Genomic DNA, 17,283 nt, shown 5'->3' on the forward strand with positions numbered 1-17,283 from the left:
CAGTCTATATGACATGTCTCAGACACGATAGGTTGTATAATTGAATATTGGGATTTAAGTTGTTCAACCCCTATAGTAATTCCTGAAGTCTGTAAAGTAGATTGAAGTACTTGGGATAAAGGCTCCATTAACAAATTAAAAAACCAACAGTGACTGTAGGCATACCTGTCTAGTTCCTTTAAAAGGGGAAAAGAGGAAGAGATAATGCCTGGGGGTATATACTCTAGCAACAGGGTTTTTATATATAATGGATAGTAGATGCATATACTGTCCTTGAAATTCCATATTTTGCAGAACGCGAACTAACCAGGCCAGGTTCGCATTGTCAAATGCCTTTTCAGCATCAATGGTTATTAAAGCTTTTTCTTTGTTTTTTTTTTTGCATATTCAAGAGCCGCCAACACTTTATATGTGTTCAAGACAGCTGATAGACCTTTGACAAACCTGACCTGGGCCGGTGATATTAAAGTGGGTAAAATTAAAACAAGTCGTTCCACTATCAATTTTGTCCATATTAAATAAAATAAATTACACTACCCCTGTTGTGTTAAGTCTTTTTCTTCCTTCTGCAAAACCTTTACACGAGCCTCTTTTCCTTTATTCAAAAACCCCCTCCTATCCCCATGTCAAAATACAGTACATGTAATATTGAGGAAAATTGATTTAATAGTTTATAAATGTCCCTGTCTAACCATCTTCTTCCAGGGCTTTACCATCTGGAAGTTGCTTTATCATCTTTAAAACTTCTTTCTTTGATATGAGGCTAATCTGTTTGGGTTTGCAATTTTTTTTTTTTTTTAAAAAGCAATCAAAAAATAGAAAAATTACCTGTCAAGTGGTAGTGTTCTTCACTGTCATTGTCAGTTAGAGATACCAGCTCTTTCAACAGCAGTGGGTATTTCAGTACCCTCTGTACTGGTTTGATAAGGTATGACTCAAGAGTTGAAGAATGCTGTTTGGTTGGATTTCTGGCATCCAAAAAATCTTTAAAAGCTGCATCTGTTCGAGCTGCAGAAATAAGAAACAGTGTATGTAAATATGTTCTTATGAAATATAATACACACACACACAGCTTAGCATTGCATTTCAAATTACCTCTTTCTAGAACTTTTTGCACCTTTATGTGGTTTGCACAAAATCCACTGTATAGTTTAAAGTGGTCAGCATAATACAGGAATGAGCCTCCAAGGGAGAAGAGCAATTTCTAAAACCAAGAGAAAAATAGTTATTACACAGAACAGAGGGCCTACACTGAGACTTCGAAAACTTTTTGGATTCTAATAGATCATATGTAACATGAGAGTGAATATTGTAAAGTGGCTCTAAAGGCTGAATGTTTTTCACCTTCATATATTCCATGCATGAAGGTGAAACCCCTTCAGTGTGCAGCTCCCCCCTAAACCCCCCTAATACTTATCTGTGCCTGATCTCGATCCAGTAATGTGCACAAGAGCAGTGGCTCTCCTGGGTCTCTCTTCTCATTGGCTGAGATGCAGCAGCAGTGAGGAGGGAGCAGGGGCAGGGCTTATGGACACAGAGTCGGCTCGGGAGCGAGCATGCATGAGAGTCCCCATAGCAGGTGGCTTGCTATGAGGGCACTCAGAAAGGGGTACCAAAGCACTGTTGGGGGACCCAAATAGATCTTCCAAAAAAAAAAAAAAAAATACCACCTTTACAATCCGTTTAATTTTATGACATGTTTTTGAATCACAATTGAGTCAGCTCCTACAAAAGTACATTGAATGTCAGCTTATCAGAAACTAGAGCCTTATCACATTGAATCTGGTTGATACAAGGCACCCTCTGTAGTACTTCAAGGATTTTTTATCTTTTTTGGGATGAAGTCCTAGCTGCCTCTGTTTTTAGGGATCATATTATTACTAATGTTTTTTTGTAGGTGCAAACTTGTGTCCTTTTCTCAGGGTTTGCTTGTCAATACAGGCATCAAACTGCATCAGTATCCTGAGATTATGCATACAAACTAACCCATGTCCTCCATTTATTTACCTAGTTTCACAACAGAGTACCAGGACATTTGTCTGTGATACTAAAGTCATGACACAAAATCCTATTGAAAATAAGACAATTTTCTGAAAAAAATAATGAACAGGGTAGAGAAGAACCAAATAAATTCTGTATGTTAAAATGCCCAAGTTAGTGTCCTGACATCAATCCCATTGAAATGTCAAAGTTTTGTTTTGTATACAGAAATGGGCCAGTACACCTACTAATCTTTGGAAAAGTCTGACAACCGGCAAAAGAAAGGTACCTACTGCAAATTTACTTACTTTTTTCTGAATTAATAAGTAACGTGTTCATTCAAGGCAATATAAAATATTATTTGAAGAGGAGCTGCACCTTAAAAAAAATTATTAAAAGCCGGCAGCTACAAATACTGCAGCTGCTGACTTTTAATAAATGGACACTTACCTGTCCCAAAGTCCAGCGATGTCAGCAGCCAAAGCCGATCAATCTCTCGGCTGCCCCGCCGCCATCCTCAGTCAGGGAATCGGGAAGTTAAGCACTGCGGCTTCACTGCCCGGTTCCCTACTGCACATGCGCGAGTCGCGCTGGGCCTCTGCACTGGTCCCCATTGTGTGCTGGGAACTGTGTGTTTCCCAGAACACAACGGGGGGGGGGCATCTGCGGATATTCTGCAGCTGTCTAAGCCCGGAAGTAGCTGCAGATACCTGTATTAGACAGGTATCTGCACCCCCCTCCCCCCTGAAAGGTGCCAATTGTGGCACCGAAGGGGGGGAGGAATCCGATGAGCGGAAGTTCCACTTTAGGGTGGAACTCCGCTTTAAGACTTTCTTTACGATTATAAAACTTAGACGACAACCGGATTACATTTTATATCACAAAAAGATAAGGACCTTCTGTAATCCAGTGACAAAAACAATACTCACCCGAAACTGAGATGGTGTTTCAAGCACATTAAAGTCAGCAGCACTGGAAATGCCATCTTCTAAGGTTTGTAGGAATATCTTCTGAAAATCCAGCATTTCAGGCAGACTGCCAAACAAAGATTCCATCTACAAATATAACAGTAAACTAATAAAAAATGCTAAACAATTTAGTTGCCACTTTCCTTGCAGAAGATGTAGCCAGATATAAAATAATCAATCTAGTACACATTATTAGTGCCGGTTCACACAGGGGCAACACGACTCTGGCCGCGACTTTGCGAGGCGACCTGGACACGACCTGAGGGCGACACCACAGCGCGACTTGGGGCGACTTACAAGGCGACTTCAAATCGACTTTCCAGTGGCCAATCAAACTACAATCCGCTCTGGGGGAGGGAGGGGTTTGCTTGAAAAAAACATCTTCTCTTCCTGTGAAGTTGCTTCAGTATAGATCACGATCCGACTTGTAGGCGACTTACATTGAAAGCAATGGGTACAAGTCGCCTTGAAGTAGTACAGGGACCTTTTCTAAAGTCGAAGCGACTTCAGTAGCGTACATATAGACGGCTCTCATTCACTTACATGGACTTTCAGATGTCAAGCGACTTGGGGCGACCTGAGGTCTGACAAGTCGGATCCCAAGTCGCGGTAGTGTGAACCGGCACTAAGTCTCACATTCAGTCCCCATGTTCTTACAACATTGTATCTCAGCTGTGCCTAATTATCAAAATCTTGAACATATGCCTGTTCAGTGTACTTGAAGACCAGTGCTGTTAAGCAGAAACTAAACAGAGCCCGATAGTTATTAGGAATGTAAAGTTATTGGGCTCTGTTTTATGAACAGTTATGCACTTTTAAGAGTCGGAGGACAGGGTCAGGACAGGTAGTTGACAGGTCAGCAGCTACTGGACTTTAGATGACCTATAACCTTTAATCACTCAAAAAAAAAACAAAAAAAAAAACAAAAAAAAAAAGGTCAGGTTTGGACAAAGCAAGTATATCTAAATAAGGAGAAACATCTAAATCCTAACGTTGTACCAGGTTTAAATTCAGTATTGAGATGCTTGAATTAAGTTTGAAATGTTTCTTTTAAAATACTACTCTAGAAAGACCTGCATAAACAAAAAATTTAGACCCCGTAGCATAATGGAAAATGATACTGCAAAGGATTACAACCAGGGATACCAAATCAAAACCACTTTGCAAATGTTTATCAATGGAAACCAAATACCAATAGAAGTATGGGAGCTAGTACTGTTGGCTTGAAATTGCAAACCCATAGGTTGTCATTTTTAGCCTTGTTCACGAGTCCCTAACCAGTAATAGGTGGGTTCAGGCATAGGGACAACCGATTATAACAAACATCCTCATCTAATAGGGAGGATGACAAAGCTTGCAAAAACAAAGCAGCAGTGGTACCTACCATATTTATATTCTGACAGGCTCCCTTTAAATGCTATGGCTGGTGCCCTAACTAAAAATGTACGGCCAATACCAAATTTCAAAAAAAGTAAACATAGAATGTTTTTCTGAGTTCATCTCAATCTGCTCCAGTCCTGCTTAATGTGGTAGTAAACTGTAACGCTAAATTACGTACATCATAATCATGCATCCAACTAGCCTTACTATTTTTTTTGACTCGCCCATGATTTTGCTAACTTTTACCTGGGGATCCTGCCAGCTCAGGGTTTGCTATTGTATTTTCTGAAGTAGGGCAACAATGCTTAGTCACAACTGTGCAATACAGCACACACACACACACACCCTGTATTTTTTCAGTTGTCAGCAAATGTCATGCTGCTAAATCAATGTTGCACACTTGCGCTTCACTGTCCTGCCAACTTAATACAGCAGGGGTAGTGCCGCTGATCAGACACTGTAGCTGCTACTTCAGACTCATCCACTGCCCTGACCATGCACAGTGTAGAAAGTGTGGTGGGGGTCATGTTGTAACAGACAATAAGAGTATTTAGGGAAAGCCTTTTGCAAACTTTTATATGTCTACTTTAGTAATGCAGCATACAAAGGTGGTTTAAGGCAGTAATACTTTACATGTGCTTTAATGATATAATTAATAAATAATAATTACCTCATCCTGGGTAAGGAAGGTTTCTTTTTGCAAAGGATCCAAGTATAATTCAAACAGACAACTTAAATCCTGTGGAATGAGAGAAAAAAAAAACTTTCAATTTTGTCAAATCATAGATTCATATATAGCTAGCTACCCATCACAAGATGTCAAAAAGTGACCAAGGACCTATAACAATCCAAAAAGTGCACAAATATAAAAACTCATAGTTCATATGTACACCTGGCTATTCCTCCTGAGTGCAAGATCAGGAAGACCGCTAAGCAGAAGAGTTATCCAGCGTCTGAAAGCTTAATCCCATCCATGACACTGATGCATATGAGGGCTTCATCCCCTGTTAAAATTAAGCCTGATAATACCAGGGGGCCCTTGAATCCTTTCAATGTTGCTGAATGGGGAGGCACAGGAGATCTCTTCTGCTCAGTGTGAACATCAGTCTTTCCACTGGCTATGAGAGAGCGATCTTGTGGATAAAACTTTTTCAGTTGGTCACAAATTCTTCATCATTTGCACCCAGGTATACACAGACTATGCCACATGTTGGTTTCTCACTTACAGTAGATCTGCCATGTCACTAGAGCTGTTACACTGAGAGAAATAATTAAAAACTGGCACCTACAGGTGGCTTTGGATACTTTGTTGAGCACTCTGGGACCAACACACAGAAACCCAGGCATTCTATTACAGAAATCTATTACACAAAAAGCCAAGCATAGGTTCGACTTTACCACAAGGTTTCCAATCTATATCTCACCCTGCAAATAACTTAGTAAGTTTGAAGAGAAACGTGGGCAGGCTAAAAGCATCTCTCCCTCATAGGACATCAAACTCATTACATAAAAAAATGGTAGACTTTAAAAATGGCCCAATAATATCTGTCTGGAAGTCATCTTTTATCATAGAATTAATTATAATGTGTCATCTATGTGTACCTTAACATAGGATTTCTCAGTGTCCACAAGTTCTTGTATAACTTTGCGAAGTCTGTCTGCATCTGACAGGTGTCGAGCCAATGGTCTCCTAAGGGGCTCTGGGCTGTCATTTTGCCCATCCATCATGTCCTGGTTTACCTCCTGCATGCTTTGACAAAGTGCAGAGATTTGATCAGCACTCTAGAGAAGAAAAGAACAAAAACCGAGTCACCATTTTATCCCAGCTAAATGCAGTTTACAAGATCAGTTTTTGTCATAAAAGTATAGGACCCTACAAGTTGTAGTAAAAGTGGTAACAGAAAGGTAGAGATATAGCAATTGAAAACAAGAAAAAAAAATTTGCACATTGTCCCAATCAGTTAATATACTAGAACAAATTACCATACCGGTAGAACGTGTAACCGATGGGCTATGTCTACTTTTTTAACACAAGGTTTATCACAACCGTTTAGCGTTTTAACAAAGAAGTTATGTAACTGAATTTTGTTTCATGTTTCAGATTGAAAATCATGACGACACAAGCTATTTACGAACAGGTTAGCAACATGGGAGGTATTCCCTAAACACTGGCTTACATAAAAGAGGTACATGCTGTACTTTGAATGTACTCGAATATATCTCCCAATCTTTTTTTTCTGTTTTGCAAAAATGTTATGCCTACATTTCCAATTAAGGTGAGGGGTTGTATGAATTTAGCATTAGAAAAAAACCTTCTAGGTTTATTTTTATAGTAGTTACATGTTAACTGAATTAAATATATATGGTGGCAGTATAAAATATTTACCACGGTTTAGAATACTTTGTATTCTTCCTTTTACCAAGTGCACTGCAATTAAGTGCATTTAATATCACTTTTCATCTAAGAATAAATATTAAATAGCAGGGGTACATTTTTTATCTTTAAAAAAATAGTATATAATCTAGACACTGCGTGCTTTTTACCAGCCTAAACATTCCCAGTGTAAGCTTGTGATGAGTAAAAAAAAATGGTTATACCTCACTACCATTGTGGAAGCAAGGCATGGGCTAAAAATTAGCATTTGTGCTACAGAACATAGATTTGAAGTAACCCTGGCACAAATATGGACTAGTCAGACCAGAAAAGTAATAAAAAATGCATAAACAGATTCAGAAACACACAGCTAGGCCTTAAAGCCAAGGAAAGAAAATTGCTTGATTACCCCATCAACACAGTCAGTGTTGCTGGGGGAATCCCTCCCACAGCACTATCGCATTCTGCCTTTCCCACTGGCAGAATATAATGATCACTGTTGGCTGCTATAGCTGCTGGCAGTGATAGGGTGAAAAAACTGACAGGCTGGTTTTGCTGAAGTTGATCGATGGATCGACTACAGTACCCATAGATGGATCTAAATTTGTCTGGTTCCCGCTGATCCGGACGGATTTCAGTCTTTGGCCAGCTTAAATATTGTGCGCATTTTATCAGGAAAAACTGACAATGGCCTCACCCCTGCTTTCTCTAAACCACCCTATTTGTCAGGGATGCCACCCATCTCTATGGTAAGTAATAAAAAAGCTTGGAAAGCAGAGAGGAGGTAGAATTTTAATGTCAGATGCCTATAACTCTGGTTGTAGAGCCTTTTTTGACATGGTGTATTAAATTTTTGACTTCATACATTTTATCATCAATGTCAACACTAAAGATGCCACAAAATCTTGGATACTGAAAAGTAAAGAAAAGCAACAGTGAAGATAAGAGGTGGAGCCGGCGCTGGGATTTTACACGCAACACGTGAGATCTGCTGGATCATGTTTATATGCTCTATTTTATTTTAATAAATGTGAGTGCAATATATGAAGCTGGGGTGGCGAGGTTCTGTTCATAATAACACCTTAGGTACTGCAACTATTGGAAGCACTTTTGCTTTCTATGTAGTTTTGGAGCTGCTGGTGGAGCCATTTTTAAAGGAGAATTACACTGTGTGCAGAGCGTGTTTGACCCTCTTCAGGGTCTAACAAGGAGGTGAACTTGCATTGCACTTGGTGAAGGGAGCACAAGTCATGGAGTGGAGTTATTTGTGAAGCACGTTTCATGCAAAAAAGTTGTGTACACCGTATATAAGAAGATTCTTATTAATTTTATCACTTATGGACTTGATTTGAACTATGTTCACTTATTGGTTTATTGGCACAGACACTTTAATTCTTATGTTTGTTTCATCACATGTACAAATCAGGTTTCATAAGCAGCACTATCACATATATTTCATAGTTTATTGCTGTTGATGAGGGAACACATAGGTGATAGCAGCAGCTCTCTCTTAAAATACATTTTGTTCACTCATCACTAGGTGGCACATGCCACGTTTTAGGTTTATCTATTTTATTAGAAACTGTCACAAGTACAAAAGCGTAAAACGTGTACAGTATCCAAAGAGGTGGGAAACGGTCAGACATGTCCATTTCTTCAGAAATACCCAGACATGGTGTACAATATTCCAGCAGCTGTAAGCAAAATTCCAGGAAACAAAAGGGTTAGATCATATACAATATATCAGCAGATGAAAGAGATATCCCGGTAGGAAATCTGTTGCAGAATCAGCAAAGTGTTTCAACAGACGCTTCATTAAGTGGGGTGCAGCCCACAAAAGTGTGGTCAGTATTGCCATCAACCAGATGAACCTACTTGCTGTGTTACCTTGGAAGAGAACAGACAACCACAAAGTATAAAAGAAGAGGAGAAAAGAGAAAAAAAAAAGGGGGTGGGGGGGATGCCTCCTCAGTGCCCTTCTTCCAAGAGACTATCTGTCCCATGAGGCATAAAGAGTCTATTTCGCATGCCCACTCAGACATATGTGTAGGAGGCTTACGCCAGTGTCTTGCGATGAACAGTCCTCCATGAGGTCAAGAAATGATGAAGTAATTCTTTTAAATTTGCTTAAAAGGACCTGGAATCATGGAAAGTACAGTAATTTGGGGGGTTTTGGAAAAACAAGTTTATAATATACAGTGGGGATGGAAAGTATTCAGACCCCCTTAAATGTTTCGCTCTTTGTTATATTGCAGCCATTTGCTAAAATCATTTAAGTTCATTTTTTTCCTCATTAATGTACACACAGCACCCCATATTGACAGAAAAACACAGAATTGTTGACATTTTTGCAGATTTATTAAAAAAGAAAAACTGAAATACCACATGGTCCTAAGTATTCAGACCCTTTGCTGTGACACTCATATTTAACTCAGGTGCTGTCCATTTCTTCTGATCATCCTTGAGATGGTTCTACACCTTCATTTGAGTCCAGCTGTGTTTGATTATACTGATTGGACTTGATTAGGAAAGCCACACATCTGTCTATATAAGACCTTACAGCTCACAGTGCATGTCAGAGCAAATGAGAATCATGAGGTCAAAGGAACTGCCTGAAGAGCTCAGAGACAGAATTGTGGCAAGGCACAGATCTGGCCAAGGTTACAAAAAAATTCTGCTGCACTTAAAGTTCCTAAGAGCACAGTGGCCTCCATAATCTTTAAATGGAAGTCATCTGGGACGACCAGAACCCTTCCTAGAGCTGGCCGTCCAGCCAAACTGAGCTATCGGGGGAGAAGAGCCTTGGTGAGAGAGGTAAAGAACCCAAAAATCACTGTGGCTGAGCTCCTGAGATGCAGTCGGGAGATGGGAGAAAGTTGTAGAAAGTCAACCATCACTGCAGCCCTCCACCAGTCAGGGCTTTATGGCAGAGTGGCCCGACGGAAACCTCTCCTCGCTGCAAGACACATGAAAGCCTGCATGGAGTTTTCTAAAAAAACACCTGAAGGACTCCAAGATGGTGAGAATTAAGATTCTTTGGTCTGATGAGACTAAGATAGAACTTTTTGGCTCTAAGCGGTATGTGTGGAGAAAACCAGGCACTGCTCATCACCTGTCCAATACAGTCCCAACAGTGAAGCATGGTGGTGGCAGCATCATGCTGTGGGGGTGTTTTTCAGCTGCAGGGACAGAACGACTGGTTGCAATCGAGGGAAAGATTAATGCGGCCAAGTACAGGGATATCCTGGACAAAAACCGTCTCCATAGTGCTCAGGACCTCAGACTGGGCCGAAGGTTTACCTTCCAACAAGACAATGACCTTAAGCACACAGCTAAAATAACAAAGGAGTGGCTTCACAACAACTCTGTGACTGTTCTTGAATGGCCCAGCCAGAGCCCTGACTTAAACCCAATTGAGCATCTCTGGAGAGACCTAAAAATGGCTGTCCACCAACTTTTACCATCCAACCTGACAGAACTGGAGAGGATCTGCAAGGAGGAATGGCAGAGGATCCCCAATTCCAGGTGTTAAAAACGTGTTGCATCTTTCCCAAAAAGACTCATGGCTGTATTAGATCAAAAGGGTGCTTCTACTAAATACTGAGCAAAGGGTCTGAATACTTAGGACCATGTGATATTTCAGTTTTTCTTTTTTAATAAATCTGCAAAAATGTCAACAATTCTGTGTTTTTCTGTCAATATGGGGTGCTGTGTGTGCATTCATGAGGAAAAATGTGAACTTAAATGATTTTAGCAAATGGCTGCAATATAACAAAGAGTGAAAAATTTAAGGGGGTCTGAATACTTTCCGTCCTCACTGTAGTTCCAGTATTTTATCCCAAAATGGCACAACTAACGGGCATGAACCCCAAAAATGTACCTCATCGTACCTAGAGCCCTCCCACCCAAACTCATCTGGTGTAATGCAAAGTTCCTCTTCCCATTTAGAAAAGAAGTGTGAAGCAGTGGGGAAGGACTCTCTAGGAAGAAACTGGTATAATAGGGATAGAGTGCTCTGGTTTACCTTGCTGTGTGATAATGGCCTCAAAGTCTGTGTAAGGTATGGAGAGAAGGAGTGGTAATGATAAGGTCTGAAGGTAGTGTCATAGTTGGGTATAGTCAATCAAGGCCAATGTTGGGGCGTGGCTCAATGGTAATAGCCCTGAGAGAGGGGGGGGGGGATGTTCCAGCACACAAGATTTGATGTAAGAAAGGCCTGTCAGTACTCATTCATGACAAAAAATGTAATTTATGTAAGGCCGGAGGAAATGTGAGGCTGCCAAATAATGGCATTATAAAGGCAAGATTTGGATGGGAGGAAACTTTTATGTATATAGAAATCTCAGGTGCTAAGTGTAGATGACACCAATGCTAATTCTACACTGGAGGTGCTTTACAGGCGTTTTAGCGCTAAAAATGGCACCTGCAAAGTGCCTCTCCTGCCACTCCAGTGTGAAAGCCAGAGTGCTTTCACATTGGAGCGGTGCGCTTGCGGGATATTAAAAAAAGTCCTGCAAGCAGCAACTTTGGGGCCATTTAGGAGCAGTGTATACACCGCTCCTAAAAACGCCCCTGCCCATTGAAATGAATGGGCACCGCTGCCGAAGCGCGCCTGAAAAGAGCTTCAGCAGCTGCACTACAGGGGCGGTATTAACCCCTCCTTCAGCCACTAGTGGGGGTTAAAAGCTCCCCACTAGCAACCGAAAAGCACCACTAAAAACTACAGTAAAGCGCAGCTTAAACTATCAGCGCTTTACCGCCAACGCTCTCACTGCCTCAGTGTGAAACTGCCCTAAAAGGCAAGGAGTTACTGGAAGGTCTATGGCTAGGAGCCATCCACAGTAATGATGCAAGATCAGGTATAGCTAAATCATCTTCTAAAGTAGTCCATAACTTTGTAGATCTACTATGGTACAAATCCACAATGTGACTAAAAGGAGGATGCATGAAGGTAGAGAGACAAATTCGGGAGTGCCACCCCCTCCTCTACTTTTGGGCAATGGTCGGGGGGAACTCAGATTCCGGGATTTAGCATGGTACCAGATACATTTATGTATGGCTGTATTGAGATGTCTGAGAATTCCCATGGGAGAGCATGCTGGTATCATTTGGAAGACAAAGTAATTTGGGTAGTATGTCCATTTTGATTAGGTTCATGTGCCCAAACCAAGGAAATGTAGGTTTAGCATAGGCCTGAAGAAAGGAAAAGATCAAGTGCAACAAGGGGATAAAATTTATAACTGCAAGAGTAGTCAAGGGTGTTGGTATATGTTGGTACACCCAAATACTTAGCCAATCCATTTTACCATTTGAAAGAAAAAATTTATTGTATCGGAGAGCTTACCTGAGGAGAAAGAAATATGTTTAAGGCCTCAGCCTTTAAAATTACTCACACTCCCAAATGTCTAAAGTTCCCTTACAAAAGCAGGGAGGGACACGTGTGGATGTGTGACATGCATAAAGAGATAGATTGTAGCAGTGAGAGCCTACGCATATTTTCCTGTAAAGCCCGTGTTGTTATAAAGTGCCACCGCCAGGGGCTCTATTGTCAAGATGTATAGTAAGGGACTGAAAGGGCACCCGTGACATTTGCCATTGTGTATTTTAATAGGGGCTGACAACTCATGCAACTTTTTATTCCTATAAAAAGGTAACTGGTTAGCAAAAGCTTATCTGTAATCTTAGTGATTGTAAATTAGATATTTTTTTTTAACAAAACAGGTTTATACTTACTTGCTCTATGCAATGGTTTTGTACAGAGCAGCCCCGAACTTGGCTGCTCCTCTTCCTATTGTGCCACGCATTTGGGCTTGATCCTAAACCACGCTGTCTGTGTCTATAGACACAGACAGTGAGACTCAGCCCCTCCCAACCACACTCCTTACAGGCTGTGATTGACATCAACAGGAACCAATGGCTCATGCTGCTGTCCCTGAGCCAGTGAGGAGAGAGAGATAGACAGCAGCTCTGCTGCTCTTGGGCACAGTGCTTGGAGATCGAGATTAAGCCAATGTAAGTATTTACTAGGGCTGGAGGGGAACAAAACACAAAAGATGTTTTACCTTAATGCAGAGAATGCATTAAGGTAAAAAAACCTGTAGCCTTTACAACCACTTCAAACTTATTTTTTTTGTTTTTTTAGATAAAGTAGGGAATGAAAAAAAATGGTAGGTTTTTTTAATGTTGGTTTCCCATTGGAGAGTTTTTTTCTTCACGTATTGTCTTGATTCACAACAAGAAGCAAAACAAGATCTCTTAAGCTGGCACAACACTATGCGATTTTCATCTGGTTCCTGATGAACTGGCTGAAATTCGATCAGTAAGTGGCCAGGTTGGCCCCCTCTGGCCTGACATGCCCTGACTCAAAAACTGAATGAGTGAGGCCGAATATTGTTGGCCGAACAGTGCCTGCACAGTTAAATGCAGTAACAGTATTTCGACAGCTGGGGGGGGGGGGGGGGGGTCCAGCTCTCAAACTATAGTAGCTGGACCAGGAGATTCCTCCATCTGTGGCATGAATGGAGAAATCTGTTTGGGTTTTGTCCCCCATTCAGCCTGTTAGCTAGCTTAAGACAGTTGTCATTGTAACAACTGTTCGCATGGAGAATCTCCCCTCTTATTCACTTCTGGTGACAGCTATAGACATCAGAAAAAAAAAAAACACCCCTATAATAAAATATTAAAACATGAACAGAACAATTTCATAACCATTCCTTTTAAATGCAAAGTTCTGACTGGAAAGTAAAAAAAAGAATATTCTTCTACAATGAGAGACATGAGAAGCTCATTGTTGAGACTTGTTCCTTTCTGCAAACCATTTTGTAAGGTTATATTGAAAGTTTAATCTGATTGTAATTGAACAGAAACAGAAGGCAATGATGTGCAAATCTCATAAAACACATATTTTTGCACAATAGAAAACATATCAAAATGTTTAAACTGAGAAAAATGTACCATTTGAAGAAAAAAATAAGGTAATTTTCAAATTGATGACAGCAACACGTCATAACAAAAGTTGGGACAGGGCAACAAAAAGCTGGCAAAGTAAGTGATAATAAAAGGAAGAGCTGGAAGAACATTTTGCAACTAATTAGGTTAATTGGCAACTGGTCAGTAACAAAGAAAAGTAGCATCTTCAAGAGTCAGTGTGTCTCAGAAGATGAACAGAGGTTCACCTACTGTGAAAAATTGCATCTAAAAATTGTTGAACAATTTCGGAATATTGTTCCTAAATGTAAAATTGCAAAGCCTTTAATATATCATCACCTACAGTGCATACCATCATCAAAAGAGTCAGAGAATCTGGAGAAAGCTCTGTGTGCAAGGAACAAGGCCAAAATGCAACATTGGATGCCCTTTATCTTTGGGCTCTCAGACAGCACTGTTTTAAAAACAGGCATGATTCTGTGATGGACATCACTGCATTGGCTCAGGAACACTTCCAAAAATCACTGTCTGAACACAGTTTGCCATGCCATCTAAAAATGCAAGTTAAAGCTCTATAAGAAGCCATATCTGAACAATATCCAGAAAAGCTGCCGTCTGCCATACTCAAGCCAAACTCATTTAAAATGGTCTGCTGCAATGTGGAAAACTGTTCTTTGGAAATTTGAAATTTTTGGCAACCATAGAAGCTGTGTCATCCGATCTAAAGGGGAGAGGGACCTTCTGGCTTATTAGCACTCAGTTCAAAAGCCTGCACCTCTAATGGTATAGGTTTGCATTAGTGTGCATGGAATGGGCAACTTACACAACTAGAAAGGCACCAATATCCAGGGTTTAAAGCAGTATATGCTCCCATCCAGACAATGTCTTTTTTAGGGAAAGCCTTACATTTTTTAGCAGGATAATGCTAAACCACATATGACATCTGTGACAACTGCATGGCTTTGTAGTATAAGAGTGTGGGTGCTTAACTGGCCAGCCTGTAGTACAGACCTTTCACCAACTGAAAATATTTGAACTGAAAAAAAAAAAATTGGATGGAGCTGGAAATATTGGACCTGCAATAGCCTACATGCAGGTTTCTTTTTTACAAGCTCTGGGACTGTCAACTCAGACTCACACTTCTCTGTGTGGAAGCACTAATCGCTTGACAGAAGTTCCCCAGCAGTGTCAGAGCTATAGTTCTGCAGTCAACAATATTCATGCTCTCTGCTGACTGGGGAGCTCTAGCTCTGACTCGGGAGGTGTTGTCAGAACGGTGCAGAGAGACCAATGCTTTCCTACTCAGGCTGAGGCTCCTTGCTAATGAAAATAAAGGGTAAAGATCTTTTGTTCTGACCTCAGTTGATGAAGCTTCATTATTCAATGAATACGATAAGTGCTTTTGGGAAATTGGGATACAAAATATATAACAAAAACATGCAAGCAGTGGCAGGCTATGAAGTTTCTTCCTGGAATTAGTAAATTACATTTCAGTTATTGTGTATTCTGAACCATTACCAATAACTATATCGGTACAGGAAATTGCAGCTCCTTTGTTAATTTCAGACATAATAATAGACTTTCACCAATTTACTGGACCCTTTATAGGATACAGCATTTACCCAACAATACCTTGTATTTTATACTTCTGAAATTATTCACAAGTGCTGAACAATAGACTATGAAACAAAGGCTTCACTCCTTCCAATGGCAAAATCCACAGCAATACATTTCTAGATTACTTTTAACTGCTTCCGGACGGCCTCACACATATATACTGCAGCAGAGTGGCCTTTCAGCACGAAATCATGTACTTGTGTGCGATTTAGTTCCCTGGGTCTCGGGCGCACGTGGCAACCCGCTCCCGCTGTGATTGGACTCAGCGGCTCAGTGGTGAGCCAATCAGCGGGTCTGGCAGTAAACAAATCCGTCTATGTAAACAAGGCAGATCGCCCTTCTGTGACAGAAGGCAGAGATCGTGTGTTTCTGCTAAGCAGGAACACAGATCTCTGTCTTCATACAGTACAAGCACCCCCTTCCCCACAGTCAGAAAGCCCTCCCAGGGAGCACATTTAACCCTTTGATTGTCCCTGATGTTAACCCCTTTCCTGCCAGTGTCATTAGTACAGTTACAGTGAATATTATTTAGCACTGATCACTGTATTAGTGTCACCGGTCCCCAAAAAAGTGTCAGATTTGTCCGCCACAATGTCGCAGTCCCGCTATAAGTCACTGATTGCTACCATTACTAGTTAAAAAAATAAATAAAAAATTCCATAAAAATATCCCATAGTAGTAGACACTAGAAAACTTTTGCGCAAACCAATCAATATACACTTATTAGAATTTTTATTACCAAAAATATGTAGCAGAATACATATTGGCCTAAATTGAAGAAGAAATTTGATTTTACATTTTTTTATTGGATGGGTTTTATAGCAGGAAGTAAACATTTTTTTTTTTTTTTTTAAATACCACCAAAAGAAAACTCTATTTGTGGGGGGAAAAAAAAATGCATCAACTTTTATTTGTGTACTGGGTTGCACGACCGCTCAAATGTTAGTTAAAATAATGCAGTAATAACAACTGTCCCCGAGCCACCCCCATCAAATCATTCTCTGCAGCTATTACCTTTTGTACCACCACCCCCTCCCTTTAGAACAGTGGTTCTCAACTCCAGTCCTCAGGACCCACCAACAGGCCAGGTTTGCAAGATAGCTGAAATACATCACAGGTGATATCACTTGCTGCTCAGTGATTGCAGGATTCTAGTCTGCAACTCCCCAAGGTAATACTTAAAATCTGGCCTGTTGGTGGGTCCCGAGGACTGGAGTTGAGAACCACTGCTTTAGAATGTAAGCTCTACAAGCAGGGCCCTCCTGTACCTTTTGTATTGAACTGTACTGCAATTGTGTTGTCCACCCTATACATAGTAAAGCGCTGCGTAAACTGTTGGCGCTATATAAATTGCGTATAATTATAGTAATAATAATAATGCAGTGCCTCATCGCAAAAAATGGCCTGGTCATGAAGGGGGGGAGGAGGTAACCCTGCCAGAGCTGAAGAGGTTAAAGGCATCTGTGTTACAGTGAACCTGTGGGATCTAAACCACTAAACTAACAGCTGCAGAATATAGCTGACAACTTCTTTTGTCAGAAAATACCTTCTACTTCAGGATTTGGCCCACCATTGGGGCCAAAGTCCATATCTGCATAGCTAAAAGAACACTCCATGCCCACCACACGCCAGTGTCTGGGCCTGATGATAGTTTGGGAACTCACTGAGGATTTAATTATAGGATGGATGCAAAAGGTGTGCCTTGTGCGCATAGCAGAGAAGTGGGGAAAATTGTAAGTACTGCTGAAGAGACCATACCTGAAGCAAAACATGTGCAGACTGTCAGCTACTGTACCTCCTTCAAAGATATATATACACATACTTTCTCTGCAGCTCTACCTGTAATGGCATTACTTACCTGTAGTAAAGGATGCCCACGTCATGCAGACAAGCCGGTTGACGAGAAATCTTCAAGGATACCCCATCCTCTTCTTGTGGGTGCTATCTGGTACATGGGGGTTAATAGCTTTGGGCTCCAAGCTCTAGGCTGCTGTGAAAAAAAGCTCCTGACGAGGACCCGCTCCTCCTTCTCGGAGA

General features: G+C 40.8%; 1 protein-coding gene across 8 annotated transcripts in view; it reads right to left on the reverse strand.

Moving 5' to 3' along the window:
- The window catches only part of TIAM2 (TIAM Rac1 associated GEF 2), a 432,210-nt gene that overhangs the window by 39,151 nt on the left and 375,776 nt on the right, over positions 1-17,283 (reverse strand). For 7 of the 8 annotated variants that reach the window (XM_073627924.1, XM_073627922.1, XM_073627925.1 and 4 more), the window contains 5 exons: positions 5,931-6,110; positions 4,999-5,067; positions 2,910-3,035; positions 1,096-1,204; positions 829-1,008 (listed from right to left, as the gene is read on the reverse strand). In XM_073627924.1, the coding sequence (XP_073484025.1) occupies positions 829-1,008; positions 1,096-1,204; positions 2,910-3,035; positions 4,999-5,067; positions 5,931-6,110 (664 nt within the window). Of the gene's footprint in view, positions 1-828; positions 1,009-1,095; positions 1,205-2,909; positions 3,036-4,998; positions 5,068-5,930; positions 6,111-17,104; positions 17,123-17,283 lie in introns of those variants that run through there. The other variant, XM_073627928.1, reaches the window with a different exon arrangement.

The sequence above is a fragment of the Aquarana catesbeiana genome, linkage group LG04 (assembly GCF_042186555.1).
Source record: "Aquarana catesbeiana isolate 2022-GZ linkage group LG04, ASM4218655v1, whole genome shotgun sequence".
Lineage (NCBI taxonomy): Eukaryota > Metazoa > Chordata > Amphibia > Anura > Ranidae > Aquarana > Aquarana catesbeiana.